The sequence below is a fragment of the Halictus rubicundus genome, chromosome 10 (assembly GCF_050948215.1).
Source record: "Halictus rubicundus isolate RS-2024b chromosome 10, iyHalRubi1_principal, whole genome shotgun sequence".
Classification (NCBI taxonomy): Eukaryota; Metazoa; Arthropoda; class Insecta; order Hymenoptera; family Halictidae; genus Halictus; species Halictus rubicundus.
Genome location: NC_135158.1, coordinates 5,146,316 through 5,171,317, shown reverse-complemented (window position 1 = coordinate 5,171,317; position 25,002 = coordinate 5,146,316). Strand labels below are relative to the sequence as shown.

At 46.5% G+C, this 25,002-nt stretch overlaps 1 protein-coding gene across 1 annotated transcript in view; it reads left to right on the top strand.

Moving 5' to 3' along the window:
• LOC143357679 (uncharacterized) overlaps positions 1-24,846 on the top strand; it is a 76,583-nt gene extending 51,737 nt beyond the window's left edge. The window contains exons 2-10 of the mRNA XM_076794213.1: positions 12,293-12,382; positions 16,675-17,493; positions 17,911-18,251; positions 18,507-18,751; positions 19,156-19,429; positions 20,965-21,419; positions 22,941-23,238; positions 23,609-23,734; positions 23,964-24,846. Of these exons, the coding sequence (XP_076650328.1) occupies positions 12,301-12,382; positions 16,675-17,493; positions 17,911-18,251; positions 18,507-18,751; positions 19,156-19,429; positions 20,965-21,419; positions 22,941-23,238; positions 23,609-23,734; positions 23,964-24,122 (2,799 nt within the window). The 5' untranslated portion in view covers positions 12,293-12,300 and the 3' untranslated portion in view covers positions 24,123-24,846. The remainder of the gene's footprint in view (positions 1-12,292; positions 12,383-16,674; positions 17,494-17,910; positions 18,252-18,506; positions 18,752-19,155; positions 19,430-20,964; positions 21,420-22,940; positions 23,239-23,608; positions 23,735-23,963) is intronic.
• The last annotated feature ends 156 nt before the right edge of the window (positions 24,847-25,002 follow it).

Here is a 25,002-nt window from a genome sequence, read left to right as displayed (position 1 = left end):
GTTCTGAAATTCCTGGTCGTATACAGGGTGTCAGAGATATTTAGAGCGGATTGGAAACAGAGGTGACTAGTGCGTATTGCTCGTACAAACATAATAATAATATTCATTTGTTTCTATTTATGTTTATTTCTCACTCATTCCTATAACTCCTTCCATTTTCGTTCAATACTTTTTATTTTTAACTATTTCTTTATGAAACTGATATCAGCGTATTGGTGACATTCTGCTGATTAAAACGAGACCAAACACGATACAATTTGGATCATATTTACTTGTTTAATCCACTAAACAGGAGTACCTCGATTATCCGAACTGACCAGAGGGGTATGGACATTCGTGGATTACACGAGTAAATCTGATCCAAACTGTGTCGTGTTTGGTATCATATTAATCAGAAAAGTGTCGCGAATATGTTGCCAAAAGTATAAATGACTCGTGTATAGAATAATTAAGTTGTAAACGGTAGGTAAAGGATTCAGAAGTTAAATCGAGAATAAGGCGACTAGAAGCTGAATTTTTGAACTCAAAATTGTCCGAATGGTGACGCTCCGGGAATTTCCGAGGACAGGTTGCATTCTAACGGGGCGGGATTTAAAATCCGCGATCAGTAGGTCGTCGGTTGTGTCTGCTAGCGCAGGAAACGCCGTCCAGCGACAGTTTTATACTCTTTGCTTCTTGACCTTGCCCCAGAGAGGCCACCGATCGGAACACTATTCGAAGCATGTAGGGTAGAGCAGTAGTTTCTTTCTCGCCGCTGGACGCTTAACGGTCTCGGTCCAGGCCGATCGAATCGGCTCGGCCGTGTATCCTTGAGCTATCTTCGAGTGACCGCCGCGAGGACGAGGGAGGTGTACCTGTTCCCTCGAATACACCTGAGTCTCCGTGACCATTACGCCTTTTTCTGGCTCGTTGCAACACGTTCACGGCCTCAGCAGTCCCCATAAAAGTTACACGCAATCGGAGCAACTAATTTAATCATATAAAAATAAACAAGACCAGATTTATTACCACGACTATTTTTGTATCCTCCTTACACCTCGTAGACGCGAAACAAGCTTAATTTACTTAACTCTATCCCACTTCGAGCTATTTAATCTTTTTACAAGAATCCAGATATTTCTTCCTAGATTATTTAGTCTTAGTCTATATGTCTCTCAGTCTCATACGCATAAAATAACACTTACAATTATTAATTCAAGACATGTGGATTCACCAATGTAAAAATCATTCTAACGCGTCTGGAAGTTGTAGCGTTGATTAATTCACGTCGTTTTGCTGCAACAACGTTTCCTCGAAAATATCGACGAGTTCGTTAACGGTCAATCGAGGATATTGAAGCAGGGGACCGTGTCCGATCAGCTAATGATTCTTTTTTTAATCTTCGCTCGCGTGGCTGAGGCTTCACGGGTCGCCGGCTTTGCAAATAAAGGACATTTCAAATTCAGGATCTACGAAGTTGAGGATACCACCTCGGTTTTTATAGCTCCGAGTATTGCATTCTTTTTCTCATTCTTCCTTGAGCGTTACACTTTGCGAAGTTGGAATACGAACGCGAACCCTGAGGAATCTCGCAAAATCAAAATAAACTTGATCATAGCGATTGTTGCAACGTTCCAATTCTTCGGCATTCGAAAAATCTAGTAAAATTTATCCTTCTCGAATACCTCACGACGAAAATGAGTTTCTTGACTTAGCCAAAAAAGTCAAGACGGAGCTGAAGGAGTCAAAACAGAACCGAAGAAGTCAAGTCCAGTCAACGGTGTTAAACGTAATAATTTTGATAGTTGGACTTCAAGTACCCAATATTGCGAGAAATGTGCGGGAAGGGTCGAGGTTGTTTCCGAAGGATAAGAATAGGAGCAGATCGCAGGAAAGTCGCGTTCACAGCTCCGTTCTCAGATTCCTGGAGGAACTGGTCTGGCCTGGTTGAGGGACTCGGTCGCGATCGCGAAAATCGTCCGGCGGATATGTTCCGCGTGCTCGCGGTCAGCCGAGTTCTCGTTCCACGTCGTCCTGAAATATGTGTCACTTTTTGCGGGCGCTCGTGCGCCATAAGGGAGACGAGTAACGCGAGACCACGGCCCAGTTCCTCTGCAACCGCGGGGGACACACGCACCTCTATTCCTCGAGGTCTTCGCCTCGTCTTGCTTCCTTTTCTATTCGGTCCTCTTCCTCCACCGATCCCACCGTTTCTCGCTCTAGGACAGACTCTAGGTCGTCCGTCAATTCTCCACTCGAGGATCCTCTGGAACGTATTGATAAAACATTTTGTTCCTAAGCCAGACTGATTACTTGATCGCATAAAATGCATTTTATAGACATCCGTAAGATTTATGACGAAATTGAATAGGCAAAATTTAAGATGGTAAAAAGGATTTAAGAATACCAGTATATTGCGTGTTGAAATGATGAAGAAATGAAAGACTATTTGCTCCCGTCTCTCGCAGTCGGTGAAAACTATTTTTCTTTCGCGTCGAGATTCTATTAACTAGTCGCAGACGTTATCTGGTAGCATGAAAGATTAGAGGATCCACGGAGAGTCCGTTTCGAGATCTCGCGTCGCGTCCGCGTTGTCTAGAACACGTTCTCGCGGTTAGAAAGTTTCGATAGCAGTCGAAGCGTTCCGCAAACAAGAGGAGGAAGAAGACCGTAACTCGAAACAGCATCGCTCGGATCCGACGGATATTGTTCTTGTTTCCGACCGGGGTACGGTCCCGCGCGTACCGCATTAACCTTTGAACAACCTCGTGCCGTTGCTTTCCTTTCACCTGTGCCTTTCCTAGCACATATACACCGGTCTGTGTGAGTGTATGTGTGTGCTCCACCTCCCCACCCACGCACGACAACCTGGTCGCCCATCTTCGTCGTCGTCGACGTCGTCGTCGTCGTCGTCGTCGTCGCGGAATTTCGATTTCTATTTTTCTGCGCGGCGCTTATCAATCGAAACCGAAAGTCCCTCTGCACGAGAGAACCCGCTCCTCGAGCCCGGTTGCGTAACAGGATATAGAACGAAATTTGAATTTTTATGGGAAACATCTAGCGGAGGAGGGAATACTCCGCACGGAATACCAAATCTTGGACGAGCAAATGCGATTTCTTTGCATCTCGGCCACGCGAACGGAAAACCCGCGGGGAAAATCGTTGCGAAAAATGTTGGTGAAATATCTTCTGCTTTGGAAATTGGTACCAGTAGTGCACACTTAAGTGTCCGTCGCTGTCCCCCGCAGTTCTATTGTTGCGACAATAGATAATCGCAATAGATTAATCGCACTTGTTTTTAAGTATAAATTGATGTAGTACTCGCTGAAATATTCACCGAAACGTTTAACTGAAATATTGAGTAGATCGTTTTATCGGAGAACTCAATCTTCATATCATTAGTTCGTGTTAAGTAAATTATTAAATGCATCGTATTCTGGTGCAGTTAATCTAATATTTATTTATCTAAAAATACAAACCTTCTACTGCGGTTCCATTCATTCTCCGTTGTTCATAGAATTGATTCTAAATATTGCTAGATCGATATTCTATGGACATAATATCGTCTACCTAATTTCTAGACTGCGGATTTTATGCATTTATGGCAAAAATAAGTGGCTGCAAAAAAAACGAATAGCATCAATACATTATTGTCGACCTAGTAAAATTATTAGAAAAAGGAAAATGTTCTTAAGTGGCTCCCACATCTTATAACAAATGCAGAACATTTTTATTTCGCATAGAGATACAGCCCACAATGCTGTGGCTAAATTTTTCGCAAATATCGTGTACATCCTTGTCACGTACATCGAGGCATTACCGTACTGAAAACCCGACACCGCAACAGATCCTTCGCGCAGGACCCGCGCTGCAGACGACTTCCGGAAACGAAATTGATGTTTGCTTGCCACTCCTCCGGATGATCGAAACGTGTCCCTCCAGTGATGCAGCTCCTCTCCGTCAAGTGGAAGAGGAAGGATGCCGGTGTGCACGGTCACGGTGCATTTTCTCCTGCAAACAGGAACATCCTCGAACGTTAGCTCGCTCGCTCGCGTGACCTCGCGTACTCCGAGGCGTTACCGAGTCGGCTCGGATCGGGCAACGAGATTGCGAGTTTCAGAACGTGCCGGACCGCCTATCGGCCCGACCACCCACGCGCGCGAAACTCGCGAAATAAATTATCGGCGAGTCGCGCAACCCTGTCCCGCTAAGCCCATCGCGAAACGCGCGAATCCTCGCGGCTTCGACGCTAATTGAAACGGGAGCCGAACGGTTCCGATCGATGCTGTTCGAGATTTTACTGGATTCCTAGAGAGTGCATTTTTTCACATTTTTATCAAAAACGGTCTAAATTAATTTTTTAAGAATTTTAATCAGTAGAGTAAAGAGTGAAGTAGAGTAGAGCAGAGTGCGAGTGCGTATCTGAATTTATTGCAAGATAGAGGGACTGCTCATATATTTAACAATGCCATTATTTCCAATTAATTACGACTATTGAAGGAAGAATTTTGCATAAAGATCCGCAGTCTGCTGATGGTCATTTCGCGGATTCGCGTTGCACGCGACGAAATAGAACAATAACAATGCGAATCGATGCACCGGGAGCCCAGCAGCCCGCCGAGGAAAGAACTCGTCACACGGTAACGGTTTAATGAAATGTGCGATTGCACAGGACCGTTCAGCCGTGCCTTTGTACTAGAAAGCTTTCACGGGATTCATAATTTTTGCGCGTCCGCCTCTTATGAGTCCCCCCAGCGAGCTAACCTGAATTCAATGCGGCGTAATATTGCGCCAGCGAGAGGTCGCTATACTTCTACACATCTCTAGTAGAACTTCTCCCGTCGAGATCTCCTCGCGAGAGAGTTCTCCTCTCCTCGTACCGGAGTCTGTTGGACTTTTAATTAAGTTGCTCGTGAGTTGAATATCAACGCGACGCCGTTGTTTTGAATATTATTAACCCTCCACGGCTGCCATCTTTACGGGACGAGCACCGTGTTCCTGGAATATTTATTCTCTTATTAGACTGTCGCCCCGTGTTTTCTTCTTATATACAAATTCTTATTGGAATTCTATCTCGTGGAGAAATTTATTTTTAATCGGATGTGTTTGAAGAATTATTTTAAATTGGAAAAAAGGACAGTGAATTGCGGATTTTTATGCATTTTTGTCAAACAGCGAAAGATTAGAAAAACCTGAGAATGCTATTATGTTGTTCTGGACGTAAAAAAAATTATTAATCGATGAAATGAATTTTTATTTAGCTCCTGTTTCCGAAAATGTTTATTTTGTCTAGCTGTCACCTTTCTCCTTCGTCCCGCTGGAAGTCTAACCAAAAAATAAACACGTCGCGGGGAATGCCGGGAATTTGGCCAGGTCCTCGAAGAACGGTTCCCGAAGAAAATGGCGGCTGGAGGAGTGCTAATTGCGAAACCCGACGCCGGGTTTTCGGCACGCGGCGCGCGTATCGAGGCTTTCTTTTCGAACTCGAAACGATCCGTTGGAACGGGAATACGTGGGGAGCAAGTTGTTACTCTGACCTTGAACTTCAAGGTCCCGTAACGGCCACCTTTTTTACACCCCGGTTAAGAGAGAAAGAAAGAGCGCGAGAGCGGAAGGAGGCGCCATAAAACGAATACCAAACGGAATACCACCCGAAACGATCTACCGAAGCTCGTCTTAAATATCACTCCGTTATTAAATGAATTACCCTATAAACGCGATAAATGCTGCGCATTACGTGTAGCTCGGTGGTCGATCAAAAATCGAATGTCCGTCGGAAACCGACCGTACCGACGGAAAAAGAGTGCGGTCTGACATACAGTCCGGCCAAAAAGTTCTCCGGGCACGATTTCGAACGGGAATTTGCTTAAAAATTACTTCGAACGATTCTTTTCGAGATGTCAGGAAATTAGTTTACTAAGTGTGCAAAGGTTTGTGTGTTCGAAAATTTTCGAAAAAAATAGCTCGGTTTCCGCAACATTTTTATTTATGTCTCTAATGTAAAATTGAACAAATTTTCGGTTGTATCAGATTGGTCCAATTCGCGCCGCAACAACTCAAAAATCGGACAATTCGTAAAATTAAACTTTTTGATTTAATGCAAATGAAATCGATCGGATTCTCTCTCCTCCCGAAATTGTCCGCAATTGATTCGCAAGAGAACGGATTTGGTAATGTAAGAATTGCTGTGAATTGTATTTTCTAGGGGCGATTATGGTACGAAGGGTTGGCGGCGGGAGACTTTTTCGACAGACTGTAGGCATGAATGGGCGAGCGAACGGGAACCGGCGAATAGAAACGAGAGGAGAGGAGAGATTAAGGAGCGAGAGAGCCGTGTAAACGGTCCGCGTTGCTTTTACGACGGGTCATCAGCGACTATTATGCAAATAAAAGAAAGAACGCGGTTGTAAAACCGCGAGATATCGTGTAACGCTTCATCGCGGGCAGCTGCCCTAGACGCGCACGGGCATCGATGCTCCGGGCACCGATCATGCCCGGAATATTCATGGCTTTTTGCTCGTAAACGTGTTTGAAACTAGAATAAAAGAGTCGAGAGAAACTTAAGCTGAAATGTGTACATCATTCTTCCTAGTGAACCCGTCGAAGCTGATGAGTCAGAAACGGAAGGATAGACGGATACCGCTTTTTCGGGAAATCTGCAACATTTCTATAAACTTCAGCAACTCTCCGAATTATTCTTAGCATTTTTATCAGTAGCGACGTTCAGGATCACCGGATTAAATATTTCTTTTCCTTGACCAACTATTTTAGCGTAGGACACTAAGAATTTCTCTTGGCATTTTAATCAGTAGCGACGTTCAGTATCACCGGATTAAATATTTCTTTCTCTTGACAATTTTCGTGGTTCCCGTGCCAATTTTTTTCGGGACCTCCATGAAGATTCTATGGGACCTGGATATTCTGAAAATTTTCAAAGGATTCCTTTGTCTACCGTGTTTTGACTGGTGCTGCAATTTTTGCACCTTTTTCAGAACCTCGGTGAGGATTCTGCTACTCCGAGCATCGCATTTATCGTTTCCCGGTTTGCGGAATGGCGCACGGCAGTAGAACGGTGTAATTCAATTAGCGGGACAGGTGCAGGAGGGCCGATGAGAGAGAAAAACCTCGAGTCATCCAGTCACCGAATTCTGGTTTCGCATACCGGGTCATCGGGGAGACTATCGGGGCTTTCTCGGTCGTTTTTTCGGGCAATTTGTCGCGCTGGCACCGATTCCAGGCCCTGGGAATCCCCGTGGACACCTCTCGCGCTTTTTACATCGGCCAGACAGCTTTATCGGGGCCCAGTATTTCAACGACACCGGACAGGAGAGAGTGGACGGATCCGGTTGATTGCCACCGAGACAAAATCGATACCACGGTTTTGCAAAGTATCGCGCGACCAGACAGGAGATGATCCTTCCGTCCTTCTGTCTCCTGTCGAGCCGCCATCGATTTTTCCGACCCTTTCACGGACCTCCGCGATTCTATAGCAACTTCTGGCTAGCTGCGAATAAAGAGGACGACGGCGCACGCTGTTCGAATAACTTTGTCACAATGGACGTCGCTCGAACGGAACTGCCTTTGATATTCGATTGGAATACTTCCCGATGAAAAGGGAACGAGATTCTGGGATGGCGAGGGGCGAGCGGGCCGAGGGGAGGACCTGGAATAGTTTTCCACCGATTGGTTCCAATGTGTTTCGCGGAATGCTTCGAACAATTTTTTCGAATTTTTCCTTGGCAAAAGCAATGCAAGATTTCCAATGGACTTCCAGTTGTTTGTAACACGGAAGATTATTATTGAAGTTCTTCTGGGCGTCTGTGTCAATTTTCACATATTTTGATTCTTTCAAAAGTGTCATACTCAGCTTCTTCTGATCAATTACCAATTGAAGGCTCTGCAATTCGGTGCAATTGGAACATTAATGGTTGCTAAATAAAATACAACTGATAGCTAAAACTAGACTAAAGCTAAAACTTAACTAGACGGATAAAAAGTTTTACCTTGTCCAGGTGTTAATGGACCGACCCTTCTCCATTGTCAGCACCCTAACAGCCTTCGGAACGAGGGTCTCTATCAAAAAGCATTGTTCCGGAGGTGTTACCGTGGGTCAGAGAACGGTTTCGCTTAATTTCTCCCGTCGAGAGGGAAAATGTGACCTCTGGTTCGTAGTTTGGCACGGCACCAAGGCACGCGAGGAACGTGCGGCATTAGGCATGCTTATTAGTAACAGAAGCCGAGAGGCAGCGAACTCTGTTAGGCCGAAGGAAACGGGACGCGGGGCGAGCTGGCTGGAAATGTATCTGCAGCAGCACCTGTCTCTCTATCCGTGCATCAGAAATCACCGGCGTGGCGGAAAAGGCAATGTATAACCCGGAGGACGGCGCACAGGTGTAACCACGATACGCTGGACGCACGCGTGCCTCCGCGCTGATGGGATTAGGGGAGTTTTGTTACCGGTGGCTCGCGCGCAGCTATTTGCATGATTCGAGGAGATTAACCTTGGACAAGCAACAATACCCCGGCTCTGTTGCCCCGCGGAGGATTATGCGAGCGATTGAAACGTTCGGCTTACCCGGCGACTTGTGAATCGAGCGGATCAGGCGGTTAGGGTAAAGGAAGTACGTGCAACGAGATCGTTTTCGATTTTGGACGGGTACATTTCAGTGACGAGAACTCTGGGTCAAAGTGGACCCAGATCCCACCGTTCACGGGTTAAATGGTTCAATCTAAAACAATTTTTATACAACACAGTTTAGTATAGAGCAACCATTGAAAATCGAACACCAGACATAACAAAATATTTTAGATCCTGATCAAATTGTCGCAGGTTTTATTAACCGATGAACGATAAAAGAACCTCCTGATAGCCCACGATAGCACCATCATCATCCTCGCTTCCTATCCCGCGTCCCCATGAATTATGCGATCTGCTCGGATCGAGCACCATATAATATCGATCTCGAGCGGGTTTTACGATCCCGATGCGCCTCGTGATTTTTCCCCTGGATAAACCTAGTTTTCCCGCATAAACGAACGATCCGCATAAAAACAACAGCCATTCGAAAGAACGAACACGGAGAACACGGGATCGTTTCGAACGGGTTCCCCGGTGTCGGAGAAAGATCGTTGGAAAGCGGATCAGACAATTAAGTATTCGCCGGGACAAAAAGGGTATCAAGGCTACCCATAAGTCATTTAAGGTACTGCGGAACATCGGAGAAGCCGATTTCCCCCAACTTTCGGCGGCGCTGTCGAGGGAAGACGGATGTAAAGCAGTCAGGACGAAGACACGGGGGGGAACCGAGACCTGAATGCAGTTGACTTATTGCACGGTCCGAGCCTCTTTATAAGTCGATCTCGGTGTTACGACCTACATATCCACGCTTTTTCCGGATCGAAGAATCAACCGTGCTCGCCGAGCAAACGAGGGTACACGCGTTTTCGGTTAACCATAGGCTTCGGACGGTTTTCGAACCGTTCCGGGACTCTTACTTTCTTCCCCGACGCTCGAGCGCCAATTACGCCTCGAAAAATGTGACGAGGAACACTCTTCTTATTCGGCTCCACGTGAAATGTCCAATTTTTGACACTCTTCTCTGTACAGAAATATTCTGTCGTTGAGAACAGAACGGAAATATTCTTCTCTTCGTTTATAAGTAGACAGCGAATCTTTACGGGAAATAAAAATAGTCAACAAATTCATTTTTAATGTTTTCGATCTGCCGAAACTAACAGATCATAGAAAATGAGACCACGGCATTTTTAAATTCTTGAAATGTTCTTTCTATTTTATATAGAAATTCTATTTTATATTTTATATTTGACAGAGAGATAGATTTATAGCTCTATGTTTCGCAGTCACAGCGAATCTTTACGCAAAATAAAGATGGACAACAAATTCATTTTTCCTTTAATGTTTTCAATCAGCCGAAACTAACAGATCATAGAAACTGATACCACAGAATTTTTTAATTCTTTAGAAGTTTTTTCTATTTTATATAGAAATTCTATTTTAAATTTTATATTTGAGAGAGAGAGATAGATTTATAGCTCTACGTTTCGCAGGCAGGTCAAGTAGACAGCGAATCTTTACGCAAAATAAAGATGGACAACAAACTCATTTTTCCTTTAATGTTTTCAATCAGCCGAAACTAGCAGATCATAGAAAATGAGACCACGGCATTTTTGAATTCTTGAAATGTTCTTTCTATTTTATATAGAAATTCTATTTTATATTTGACAGAGAGATAGATTTATAGCTCTATGTTTCGCAGTCAGGTCAAGTAGACAGCGAATCTTTACGCAAAATAAAGATGGACAACAAATTCATTTTTCCTTTAATGTTTTCAATCAGCCGAAACTAACAGATCATAGAAACTGATACCACAGAATTTTTTAATTCTTTAGAAGTTTTTTCTATTTTATATAGAAATTCTATTTTAAATTTTATATTTGAGAGAGAGAGATAGATTTATAGCTCTACGTTTCGCAGGCAGGTCAAGTAGACAGCGAATCTTTACGCAAAATAAAGATGGACAACAAATTCATTTTTCCTTTAATGTTTTCAATCAGCCGAAACTAGCAGATCATAGAAAATGAGACCACGGCATTTTTAAATTCTCGAAATGTTCTTTCTATTTTATATAGAAATTCTATTTTATATTTCATATTTGAGAGAGAGATAGATTTATAGCACCACGTTTAGCAGTCTAATTATAATCTAATAATTATGGTAATGTCATTCGAAGTGTAGCAGGTGAACAACCGGATTATCTTAATCGGCTGAAGACACGGAGAGCCGGTCTCGACGGTCGCAGCTCGATCAGCATCGCGTTACAGTATTATACTTATTCTCCGAAGACGATCGCGCCGAACGGTGCCCGGTTGATTAACGTGGCGTGAAACGCGTCGACGTCGGTGCTCGGATCAATGTTTTCAGAGCAAACCCCATTCTCCGGGGGAATCAGAGCCGCGAGATCTTGATCGCGGGCTCCTGATCTGCTTAAAATGATAATGAGGCAACGGTCAACGCCGGAAAATATCGGTTTACGGGGTGCTTGTGGCCATTCGCGCGAGACCCAACGCGCGATCGGCAACAGGTGAGATTCTCTCTCGTTTCGACACGGCCGCGAATCGAATTCGGAACGAGATCGTCGAGGTTTCATTGTCCCCGGGACAATTCCGGGACTGGTTTCTTGCCGGCGACACGTACGCTCCGCCGTTTAGCTTCCATAAAATATCGTTTATGCTTGGGATTCATACTAAAGTCGCTATCAAAGTTGTACGACACGTTCGAAAGTGCCGCAAGTAGATCGGGACTCGTTTAATCTGTTCGTGGCGCTGTTAACTTCCAATAGAACGAGCGGAGACCTTTTAATGACGGGGGAATCGTTTATTATACTCGCGCGAGAGGGTAACATGTGTTCTCGGAGAACGGTCCGAGGCTCAGCTCGATCGGAGAGGTGTAAAAGTTCGAATTGATGAGGTAAAACTATGGTAAAACTCGGGGAAAAACGTAGTTCATGGCTTGTCGCGCGTGGTACTAAATTGCCATGCGAAGATAAATTATTAATGCATAAAACGTTTAGATTTACTGAATAGAATTGTGGTGAATAGATATGTTGGATAGCGTATCCTTAAGTCGGGAGCATTAAAAGACGTAAAAGTGCTGGAGACTATTACCATACTATCGGGGAAGAAGAATCTACTGAACACCTGTCTGTTGTAATAGAACATTTTTCTTTCGCACGAAGATCCACAGTCTAGCAATAAATTGTTATATATATATATATATATATATATATATATATATAAACATCGTCTTATTTCTCGGCTCGAGACTTAATTGGTCGATGCAGTTTAGTCTAAAGAAAAAATCTAAAAGACACGCATAATTTAATACATTCGCTATCGCAAGTCTATTAACGGGATATTCTGGTTTTCGAGGCGGTTTCTTCACGAATTGTTAGGAATTTTTTTTTCCTACAAACTATTAAACCTTTTGCACTGGGATTTTGCACACGTATTTACTGGCGTTCGAAGTACACGCGTGATTTTGTTCAACCAAAATTAATCAAAATTACGTGAGTTGGATATTTTTTTATAGAACATGTTTTGAAAAATGTTATTTAAATTCACAAAAGGGTAAGAAACCGTACCTATGCTTGAAGTATAGTCATCGTAGCTATATTCGAAGAACCACTCCCATCGGTGCGTGACTTCGAAGATTATGGGGGGCGGTAGAGGGTTAGGGGTTAACAGGAGGAACAGGATTCGGACGGTGGACTGACGGGTACTTTTCTGATTTCAGGGATCAGGATGCGGTGGATCGGTTACGTGGCCACAATCCTCTGGTGGTCGGGCATCGCCAGGTCCCTCAGCACGCTGAATCGAGGTCACAGTCAGTAATGCTCGTTTTGGTGGCTGGAAGCGCGAGTATTTCAGTAGCGACGTTCGCTCCCTCTCGCGCGAGAGCGTTCAATTTCCTTCTTTCGTACGGTGTCCTACGGTGTCCTACGGTGTCCCCGGGACACGGTGGACATTCTTCGGGTTCCCGGCGTTGATCCCGGCTGACCCTAGATGGATCTAAACACCGCGGCTCGCGACCGTGAAATCAAACAATCTTCGCATCGTCCCCGAAGGCAAATTTAATACGCGGATCCGCGAGAAGGCAGCTATAGCGCGGCCGGCCACAGGAAACACCATGGTCATTTATTATTTTCCAATCGGTTCCCCTTTCGATGTAACCATAGACGGCCAGAGGCGATCGATCCAATCGAATATCGCGCGCGCGAGCGCGAACGCGACCGCGAGCGGCTCACCGTCGAAAAGATGATTAACATTCAATGACCGGAGCGAACCAGGCCGCCTAATCGTCGAATAATGATCGCCGATAACGCTATCGGCTTCCCGTTACTCGTTCGCCGAGAAACGACGAATTATTCGAAATCATTGCTTCCGAGCAGCGCTTATTTATCGCGCGAAATAACAGTTATTTGACGATCCGGCCCGCTCGCGGATAATTATTTATCTCGGGGTTCGCGCGGGCTCTCCTCTCCTCTCCTCTCCTCTCTTCTCTTCACTTCTCTTCTTCTTCGAGGCTTTACTCTTTGTTCCACTGTGAAACGCGACCGGTTTCTCGGCTGTGTTAGGGGTTGGTCGAACTCGTTAGTTTTCCGACCTTTTTTCAACGATTTAAAAACAAATGAGTATTGATCTTTTGCGCAAGAGTACAGTAGATTCTCGTTATCGATAAAAATAAATGATTCAACTGAATGAGTAGCAGCTAGATGAAAAACCATAAGATTAATGTGTCTACAAGAATTACTCCCAAAAATATATTCAGAGAAATGATTACACGAAGCTGTGAACGGTCCTAAGCACTGTCAGTAGTATAATTGTGAAAAGGGTCAGCCCTTCGAGGCTCGAAACGTTCAATCTTGAGATACCAGTGTCAATCAGAAAGTAGGGTTTCGTGAACAAGCTTTTCTCTTCTCACCTCAAGAATTTTTTCACTTTTTTCAGTTCTCGTGCGGGTTCTCCTGAAACGCGTGAACACCTAATTGGCCCACATGTACGCGGTCAAGGTGCAATCGGTCGTGGGAAAAGAAAAGCAAGGTTCGAACGCAGGGGAACACGCCTCTTTTTCCAGCTACTAATCCCCTTACACGACCGCCGCTGGGGTATCAACTCTTCGAGAATTTATTTCTCGTTTAAGCCGTTAAGCGCCGCGCTATAGACTCCACCTGTTACGATCGCGCTCGAGCTGCGAAATTTATATCTTGTTTACGGTACCAATCGGAGTCGAAATGGATTTGAAATACTCGCCTTTCGGCCACCGCTACGGCTATATTTTCATCTAACTGTAACGCGGTTTCCAGCACTTTTCTTAGCGCTAACTGTACTATACACGGGAACCTAACGCACGCGTGTGCATATTCAGACACTCGGGCGATCGCGAGGGAAAGAGTTTTAGGAAAATGTTCGCCCTTGTCGAAGACATTTATATTTTTTTACGGACCACAATCGCTTGCTGTTGCACGCACCGAGAAACACATTCTCGAGTGAAATACAACGAATTCACTTGTGTATTCGCAAAGCGCAAGCTGTTGATCCTCAAGATCACTTTGCTAACCGGGCTCAGACCGTTTTAAAGAAGAGAAAAGGGGTTCAAAGGAGCAGACTACCCCCATAGACCCGTGAGAAACCCCTTTATTCTCGGATTAACAGAATTTCCTCTGAAAACGCTTCACCCTCTGGCACAGACGACGTGGTCCCGTCAAGTGGCGGACACCCAGGCGGCCGTTCTCGCAACCCCATTGTTCCCCCGGAGAGGTACGAACATCGGACGCGATAAAGTTTTTCTTTAATTAACGCGGTCGGGGCCCCGGGAACGCGATACGAGCATATTTCTAACGGAGAAAGCGAGACCGTGAAGGTAGACACACCGCGAACCGCAAGCAATTTACGTTGCAGTGGCCATACGCGGACTCGGTTAACGACCTGGCCCAGGTCTACGTACTCGTTCCGCGATTAAGTTTCGTTTTTCTCTTCTCCCATCTATCTCTTTCTCTCTCTTTCTCCACCAGTCAGAATTTTTCGTTTTTGCTTTGGCTACCTCGGGCCACCACTTTCACCAGGAACACGGGGAGCCGGTAGATCCGATCTGCAAACGCTAACGACGTCCCAATTACCGGACCTGGGCCGAGGAATCGTTCGGCGATCCCCTAATTAGCGGATCCACGAAAATCCCACAGACTCGCCTCGACGGCTATCGATCCGCTTCCACGGGAAACCGTTCGGAGGAAACAGCCTCCACGAGATGCGAAAGGATGCTAGCCGATTGGTCCATCCGGTGCCGAGTTAATCGCTGCAAAAAACCTAAAGCAGTTTTCAATCAGTTCCACTCCTATTAACCACTTAACTGACATGCATATATTCTGCACGCCATTTTTTACTTTTTTAAAATAAAAAACTATTATGTATTGGTTATATCTTAATAGACTTTTTGGACCACTTTCTCGATTTCCGTACATCACTTGACGGTTTATGAAACGAGTTTTAATAAATCTTCGCGAAACGTTGTGTCCATCTTCAAGGATCTTGAACTGACCATACCTACCTTCAGTTAACGGTTGATTGCGCTTAAGTGTAGACTAAAATTCAAATTTTCACTCAGATTCAATTTTCGACAAATTGTCGGTTCCCATAAAAGTAATTTACCGCAACTCGGTCAGTTACTTCAGGGTAACAGAGGCATCGAAGAGAGTAGCAGGCATACTCCATCCCGAAAGAACTCCAATAAAACCCGTTCATCACTCATATTTCAAATCGTCCCTCGGCAATCCGCGGACATTTAGCGGTCAGTGTGACAATCAGTGGAACACAGTTACCTTGACGTACAGCTGACATCATTGGCCGCGGTCGAGGTGTTAAAAACCGGACCGTAAAGCGAGCGTAAAAATCATCTACGGTGAATTTACGGGGGTCGACCTTCGGACGCCGCGGGTATTGTGAACAAGAAATACGGGGTACGTCGGACATTTATAGACCCATCAGGCAATCGGGCGATCGAATTAAGGGTCGAAATGTTAACTGGCAGCGAATAGAACGACACACGAGTCCCACAAATCACCTGGCGATGCGGCTCGCGGCAGCCACCGACTGCTCGGCTGATTGATTCCCCTTCTCTCTCTCTCTCTCTCTCTCTCTCTCTCTCTCTCTCTCTCTCTCTCTCTCTCTCTTCAGCGTCTCTGTTCTCTCTTACTCCCTGGCTTTTGCCGTTCGCCAAGTCCCCCGTGGCCGCGAGAGCTCCGGGCCCCGAAGTAGGCCAGCGAACATACAATTAAGCCTGCCGACTAATGGGAGCATTTACGTCTAGATTAGAATCGATTCTTAACGACGCCCGGCTGCGATCTCGGGGCCACGAGCAACAGGAAAATTGTTTCGCGCGGAATCGTCCGCCGCCGACTTACAATCTGCTATCTTACATGCTCGCCGCGGGAGAGAAACGCTTAGGCGAGCCGCGCTGACTATGTGTGACCCACATCGTCGTCAACGATAAGCTACCGGTCCTGGCCACCCTTTGAACGCGCGTAATTAACCCTACGGTCCACTCTCTTTGCTCGATCTTCGAGGAAACACGCTCTTCGTGGTCGCCCTTTTCAGAGATTTTGAACTTTCTAGCTTTGAGAGGCTTTTGGCCGCGAACTATCTTCTTTTGGAATTTTTGTCGCAGCGTTCCGTAAGCAGTGCTAGCTTCTTCGGGGGTCAGAAGACACGCTAAGGCTGTCTTTCAGTCTCAAAGATACCGATAGTTGAATTGCGGTGCACCAATTTTATGGATTGATGACAGAAACGGATAGGTCTTTTTCTTACGATGGACCTGGACAATTTTAATTTCGTATCACGATCCGCAGTCTATTCGTTAATATAGTAGACCTAGCTCCCAGTCCTTCTAATTGGTCAGATGAAGAATTAAAGAACTGAAGAGTTAATCAGGTTATCAGGTGGTTCATAGTCTCCAACGTTTCGTAGTATATTTTGGAAAAATACCCTTTGCAAGATGATCTTCAAGGAACAGCAACGCTTGAACACGAAAAAAGAGAATGACGCTAATCGGACTAATTTTCCAATAGCTAACCGCTCGGACATGTCTAAGCTATCGTACCATCATGGTTATTTGGTGCGCAGGTTACAAAATCACCCCGAAGCCCTGCCGAGTGCCAGGCCTTGAGACCAAGGAGGGCACGTGCATGTTCGTCTGGGAGTGCATCAAGTCGGAGGGTACGCACGTGGGCGTGTGCGTGGACACGTTCATGTTCGGCAGCTGCTGCGTGCACAACTCGACAACGAACTCGATCACCGCGTCTCATCAGCAACACCATCATCAGCAGCACACATCCTCCGACCCGCTGAGACCAACGTTAGCGGAAGCGTTGGGCAACGAGGCTACCAGACCAACGTTAACCTCGTTGTCCAGCTTCCTGGCGACGGATTCGACGACACCGAGGCCTAGTCATCATCAGCCGAGCTACGACTCTCCCGGAGGGTCTGGTAGACCCCATAAACCGCTCTCAGCAGGGTCCGGGAGGCCGTTGCAGAAGAGGCCGCACGCGAAACCGACTTCCGATCACAAGGACAGGGTGCAGGCGTCGTCCAGTTCGTCGAATTTCTGGGAGAAGGGCTCCCAGAGCACGAAGAGACCTGGGTCCACTGATCACTGGGAGAAGGGAGCTCAAAGTACCAGGAGACCAGGGTCAGACCTCTGGGAAAAGGGTTCGCAGACCACGAAGAGGCCATCTTCGACTAATCTCTGGGAGAAGGATGCTCAGACCACTAAGAGACCAGGGTCCAATCACTGGGAGAAGGGTCCACAAACCACGAAGAGGCCCTCTTCAACTAGTCTTTGGGACAAGAATGCTCAAAGCACCAAGAGACCAACGCACGATACCTGGGAGAAGGGATCTCAGAATACTAAGAGGCCTGGGACCATTGAGACGTGGGAGAAAGGTCCCCAGGGTACCAAGAGACCCTCTTCTACCTCTTCTTTTTCCTCGTCTACCCAAACTACCAAGAAACCCTCGTCCTCTTCATCTACTTCTTTTCTTTCTTCGTCTACCCAGACTACCAAGAAACCCACGTCCTCTTCATCTACTTCTTCTCTTTCTTCGTCTATCCAGACTACCAAGAGACCCTCTTACTCTTCTTCCTCTTTTTCCTCGTCTACCCAGACTACCAAGAGACCCTCTTACTCTTCTTCCTCTTTTTCCTCGTCTACCCAGACTACCAAGAGACCCTCTTACTCTTCTCCCTCTTTTTCCTCGTCTACCCAGACTACAAAGAGACCCTCTTCTACTTCTCATTCTACATCTTCTTCTTCTTCGTCTACCCACACCACAAGGAGACCCACTACTATTTCCTGGCAAGAAACTCAGAGTACCAAGAGACCAGACGGTCAAAGTCTTCAGCAGAAGACTAGGCCAGACGATAGTCAGCACACGGCTGTTAAGGAGAAAGAGACTATGCACGAAGGGTTCCAGGGGCATCACCAAGGATTCAAGGACAAGGTGGACGCTGGACATAATCCGTCGATTACAAGACTGCCTGGTAAGGAGCACGCGCCCAACGATGACGAAGGTATTAGGCCGAATAGGCCGAGCAACCAAAGACCGTTCGAGACGAGGCCGGATGAGGGGAAGACAGAGGACGCTGATCTGAATGTGGAGGAGTCCGTTCATCGACCTAGCGTTAATTCGGTTAATGAAAATGTACGGGATCGTCCTTCCCGCTTAATGAAAAACGTGGCTTGGTCATCTAGAAATATATTCTCAACGACAGGAGAAATGTAGAAAATCATTGCCTGGTTCGTCAAGATAAATAATACAGTAAGAAAATTGGCGTTCAAGGTCACTTTAAGGTCATCGGATCGATCTTTGCCAAATATAAACGAGATATTCAAGTTGGTCAAGTCACGTTCTTTTGACAATTTTTATGGTAGCTAATGGTGGTTTGTATTACTCCAGGCACCCGTCACGGAGCCTCTCTCGGACCTGAACTTCATCCACACGGAGCGTCCGCAATGGGCGACGAAGCCAGTGTCGTCGAAGCCGACAACAGATTTCTCGAAACCGTATTTCTCCATCAAGACGACTACCTACAGGCCGACGTCGATGAACGATTCAAGGCCGAATTTTATCTCGAAGCCGTCGAACACCTCGAACACGACTACGACATCAAGGCCAAGTCAGAGTGGCCAGTCTACCACCAGGTATTCGACTATGTCCTTATGTTCCATTTGTAATCGTAACGCAGCAATTCGTTTATAGCTTAAGTAGATGAGGAGTTCAGGCGTCGATCCTTCTATATTTTAAGTAGAAAAGGAGTCTAGGTACGGAGAGTCTAGGTACCAGGAGTCGAGGTATCAGGAGTCTAGGTATCAGGAGTTTAGGTCTGGCTTATCCAGCAGGGACTCCGATAAAGGATCAATTTTGCAATTAGCTTTAAAGAAAATTGTGAAGTTGAGAGCGAATAAAAAGTAAGTGTAGGTGACGATAGTTTATCGAGAAGGGACTCGGAGAAAAGACCAGCGTTAAAATGAATGGCGATGTCGGTGGACAGATAGGAGAAGGAGGCAGTTCCGGGCGACAGCTTCAATCTTTTCTTTCATTCTAGCGCAGCCGGATCCGTGCCACAGACCTCTCACTGGCAAGTGACCACAGAGCCGGCGTTCATCACCAAACAGAGGCCGTCGTCGTCCACGAAGCCGTCGGGCTCCTTGGAAACCGCTAAACCAATGCCAGCCAGCTCCCATTTCTGGTCGGACATCAGCTGGACGCCGCCTAGACCGTCCTTGAAACCGCACTGGACGGACAATCCTAGTCTCCTTCAGAACGGCCCTGAAGCGTTCCCCCCGCGACCCAGTTTCAAGCCCACGGAACCGCAGGAAGTATGTTCAGTCAATGACTTGTATCACTTGCTGAAAATAGCATCACTGGAACCATCATTTCGCCTCTCATTCGAGTATTCATTCGAGTATAATTACAGTAACACCCAAGTGTACTCTAATTGTACTCTTCGGTGTACTCCGAGTTCGAAGATTTTCGAAGTACTCGGTTGCCTCGATAGTAGTCTCGCCACAAGCCCGAAGTAATACTCTATAATGTCTCGTTGTCAATTTGCTAGGCTTGGATAGTGCTTAAAACGCATAATGAACAGGTGATCTACACGCCTCAATAATTGTCACTCTACGGTCCCACCTGAGAAGCAATTATAGAGGCAATGCGACACTATAGTACATTTCTAGCCAGTTTAACACTTGTTCATGGATCCTGGACACTAAAAACGTTCAACACATAGATGAATCTAGCTGGAACCGTCAAGTCTATAAAAATATATGCATGCCTCGATAATTGTCGCTCACCGGTCCCGCTTAAGGAGCAAGTACAGAGGTCTGACACCTCCGCAAGCCTGTCAATGATCCAAAAACGAGCAAGATACGGAAGATACAAGTTTTCTGTAGAATCGCACGTTTCAGTGCCCCAAGTATTTTCCGACACGTTTCCCTGCACCCTGTCGTGAATATTCGTAACTGTACACCGAACAACGCCGGCATCCGCATTATTCGAATAACACACGGTCCCCTGGCTCCGCTATAATTCACGCGGAGCCGGGGAATATTCGAATTTCAATTCGAACGAACGGACGCGGTCTCGATCCGGAACAGCCACGGAATCCGTAATCCTTGGGCGCCTCTTAACGCGCGGTTGCCCATAGCTCGCAAAAACCATCGTTGGTTCCCCTACTCCAAAACGGTCCGCGAGAAGGTATCTAATCGAGGGATCGATCCTGCGCGCGAGGGGAACAGCTTTATCGCAGTAACATCCTTCTTGATCGCCGAGTGATCCGGCCCGGTCGGGACGTTATTAGATCCGATCGGTATGTAAAAGGAAGGCCCAGGCTCGATCGAATCGAGTCGAATCGAATCGACACGATGCTGAGTCGAGCAGAGCCGCGGCTTCGAGATCTGCGTCAGGTGTTTCTGCCGCGGTTACCCGTGCATCGCGACAAAGAACGCGGGCCCCGATAAGGCCCGGCACTCGATTACACAGTCCATTGAGCACCGCGAACCACTACAAAGTAGAGGGAACGATCGGCGATTTATAGAATTAATATAAAACCGCCGATCCCTCGATCGGCTAGCCGGTAGCCAGCCTGTTCAACAGGGTTCGACGGTTTCGCTACGATTTTTCTGAGGTTGGATTTGTCGAATTGGAAAACCGGTCTGTCGACTTGAAAGACTCGGATGCTAGAATAACTATAGAAAAATTCGGTAATTGTTTAACACGTCCGATACCGACACTTTCTTTCTCTGCTCTACTTGAAATGGAAGCTTCCGCGTTTTGAACGGAATTTAGTGAAAATTTCTGCAACTCTTCGGATCCGTAATATTTATTGAAACCGTAATATTTACTCGTTCCGCAGAGCACGGAGTTCCACAAGCCGCTCGGCTCTGCCCACTACATCACGACGTCGCACTTCGAGACGTCCGCCCGGCCGAGACCCACGAAGAAGACCACGACCTCCACCACCACGACCTCCACCACCACGACCACCACCACCACCACGACCACCACCACCACGACCACCACGCCGAGACCAGACACGATCGTTACCAGCGGCGAGCTTACCAAGGCGACCGGATCGGTGCTGACGGTTTCCGCGGCCGACGAGAGCAAAGGCACCCAGTGCGGCGTGCCGCCCCTGTTCCCCAGGCCGGAAACCAGGATCGTCGGCGGCAAGGACGCGCCGTTCGGACGATGGCCTTGGCAGGTGTCCGTCAGACGGACATCCTTCTTCGGGTTCTCCAGCACTCACCGGTGCGGCGGCGCCGTCCTCAACGAGAACTGGATCGCCACCGCCGGACACTGCGTTGACGAGTGAGTGGGAGCAGTTAGTAGAACTAGCTTTAGCATGAAGAGACACTCTCCTCGTGATAGCCGCGAGCTGATTCTCTTCAAGAACTGAAGAAATTCTGGATACCGGGTGTGGCTTTAGATAGTCTTAGCGGGTGGTCTAGTTTAAATTGCTGTATTTTAGCTGTCTTTAGGATTTTTTTATATGAAAGTATGAGAGCTTTCGGTATGGGACCTGTGTTGCATTTTTCATTGATGTTTTAGCTAGGCACTTGAATTTTTAGACCACTGGAAAATCAAAACTGAGCTCCCTATGTACAATGAAAGAAGGGTACCATAGAGTAGTCCAGTCTAAAATCCTGAATTTTTGCTAGCTCCGTGATTTTTTTTTTTTTTTTAATGAAAGTACAATAGTTTTTGATATGGAATTGTCTCGTACTTCTTTATTTATGTTTTAACTAGATCCTAGAATTTTGACTGGAGGAATATTAGAATTGAGCTCACTATAAAAGAAGAATCCAAAACATAACGAAACAGTAAGCTTTTATACTTTATCCAGCTTCCCAATTTTTTTTTTTGCAAGCAAAATACAAAAGTACAAAGAGAAAACTCCCGATCAGTATTATGAACGTAAAGATTGCTCCACCGTTTGAAAATTTATCCGAATACCACCCATCGCGTTCAGAACCATCCTAATCACCGGCGTACGCGTGGAAGCGGCGCGAATCAGCTCGCCAGATCAAACAGTTGGTAATCGCCTAATCAAATAGGGCTGTAGTGAGTCATCAGAAGTGAGAAGCGGTCGGAAGAGAGGTGGTCGTGAAAAGTTGAATCGAAACCGACGACTGCGCATCAGCCGCGGTGGAAGTGTGAAGTTCCGCTGTCAGCCGAGCAGCGAAGTCCCTAAATAAGAGCAGGCAGACACGCGGAATGACTCGATAATAGTTTCCGTCGGCGGCGGAGCACGCGTGAAGCGCAAAAACCGATCCTGTTATCCGTATTACGCTCAGGCTACCCGGGATGTGTCTATTAATTAGCCTGGATGCTGAGACGATAGCGTATCGTGGCGTATCTCGCGTTTCACCTCCGTAGCGTCGCTCCGCGGGCCCGTATCGTGCGCCTATCGATATAAAATGAGACTCAACATGACGTCACTTTGATATTGTGGACTAAACAAACAAATACAAGTATAGAACCTCGATTACCATTGACATCTGAATTGTACAAATCAGTAACACGCACATTGCGGATTAAACGATTAAACACGATCCGAATTGTGTCGTGCTGGGTATCATTTTAATCAGAAAAATATCAGCGATATACAAGTTTCATTTAAAAAATCAGTAGAATTAAACAAGCTTTAACGTTCTTTGAGTTCAACGCTAGAGGAATCAAAGGGCGATGTCTGTAGAGGATGCAAGCAACATTTCGGTCCCGAAGTGATCAGATATGCTGAGACAAGTAGAGAGCGGAGCTGGCATCTTATTGCGACGGTCTGCTCGATCAGAATACAGGAGTCAGTTTATCGTTGATGGTGTGTTCCAGCCTGCTGACTTCGCAGATCCGGATCCGCGTGGGCGAGTACGATTTCTCGTCGGTCCAGGAACGGTTGCCCTACGTCGAGCGAGGTGTCGCGAAGAAGGTGGTCCACCCCAAGTACAACTTCTTCACGTACGAGTACGACCTGGCCCTGGTCCGGCTGGAGAGCTCGTTGACGTTCGCGCCGCACATCTCGCCGATCTGCTTGCCAGCCACCGACGACTTATTGGTCGGCGAGAACGCGACCGTCACCGGATGGGGACGGCTCAGCGAGGGTGGCACTCTGCCCTCCGTGCTGCAGGAGGTAAATTACCCTCGTAAATTGCGACCCCGACCGCTGACACTTGCCCCGGAATTACCCGAGAAATCTACCCGGCGCGTTCCGCGCCGCGGAATCTCGCCGCGCGAGACTCGGATTGCGGAATTGCTCGGAGACCGGCGACTGGGTCGGGGCACCTCAACCCGTTCGAGATTAGAAAATTTATTAGTATTCAGCTAACGCGTTGCGTTCCTGAAATTATAAACGGGTCAAGCATACATCCACGTCGGTCAGCTATGATGAAACTTGAAAATTAATTTTTTCTATTTTTACACTCGACACGGTAACGAGAAAGAAGAATCGTTTCGTATGCGAATTAATGGCTGCATTGTTTAACTGCCGATTGTTGTTCCAGGTTTCCGTGCCTATAGTGAGTAACGATAGATGTAAGTCAATGTTCCTGAAAGCTGGTAGACACGAATTTATACCAGACATATTCCTGTGCGCGGGATACGAGACTGGGGGTCAAGACTCCTGTCAGGTAATCCATGAAATTATCAATTGTCTACTGTGTCAATCTCTGTCTGTGGATCTGAATAAGTTTCGTAAAAAGAAATCACTCAAAAGTAGTAGGTTCGCGATTGAAATTGTTGTTGGTGTTGAAGGAGCTGTTAAAAAGTATTTAGCCCTGGACCGTAGATTTTGAATAATTAGTACTCTAGCTCGCTAGAGAGGGTAGCGAACTAAATGGAATTCTGTTTGGATAATAGGGAGACTCCGGAGGACCGCTTCAAGTCAGAGGCAAGGACGGCCGGTACTTTCTGGCCGGGATAATCTCCTGGGGGATAGGTTGCGCGGAGGCGAACCTGCCGGGCGTGTGCACGAGGATCTCGAAGTTCGTCCCGTGGATCCTGAAGAACGTGACCTGACCGATCCCCGTTCGGGTCCTCTCGAAATCTTGTTCACAGCTCGCCGAGACGGTACTCCTCGTAGCCTGAACATCGCGTTTCCTCGGTGCTCTGTCGACGGCCGACTCTCCCCGAGGACCCTTTCTCCTCCGGGAGAAAGCGAGCAGATCAGCTGGATCATGCGGATCGCTGGCAAACACACACGGGACTCGATCCTCGACGATAGAAATCGCGGATCGAGCGAGAGAGCCACGGAAAAACGATACAAGAAAAACGGATTCACTCGGATCCCGTCCTGAAGAGAGGTCTTCCTCTTCTTCTTCTCCTTCTTCTTCTTCTTCCTCTTCAAGGTCCTCTTCAGGGCTTTGAGCCGATGTCTCATGGAGCTTGCATCTCGAAGACTGTCGCTGAAAGCGAAGCCAATCAAACGCGAGACTGCGCCGAGTCTGGGATACGTACTTGCGGGACCAGGATAGTCGTCCTTGCTTCTGAAACGCAGGACTGTATTTATATATAAATATAAATATATATATAATATACATAGAGAGATTTTTAAGTAAGATAATAATATATTTGCTGTCACCCTGTACATGAGTAGAGAGAGGAGAGCTGGCTCGGCGTCGGAAACGTTGGATCTAGATCCACGTGGTTTTAGTTTGTTTTCTTAGATCAGGATCTTGGCTGTTTCGACGCCGAGCTTGCTCGATCGCGGTACGATCTCTGTAAAAATATGATTGCGAATCGCTGAGATCTGATTTTGTTGGGGATGGAGCTGTTGAGAGTGATCGTTTTGCTGAAATGATCGGAAAGATGTTAATCGATGATTAAAGTTGCGTGGACGATCAGTCTTTTATTTCGGTTTAATAGATTCTATTCACTGACGTTTCAATTGAATTCCGTT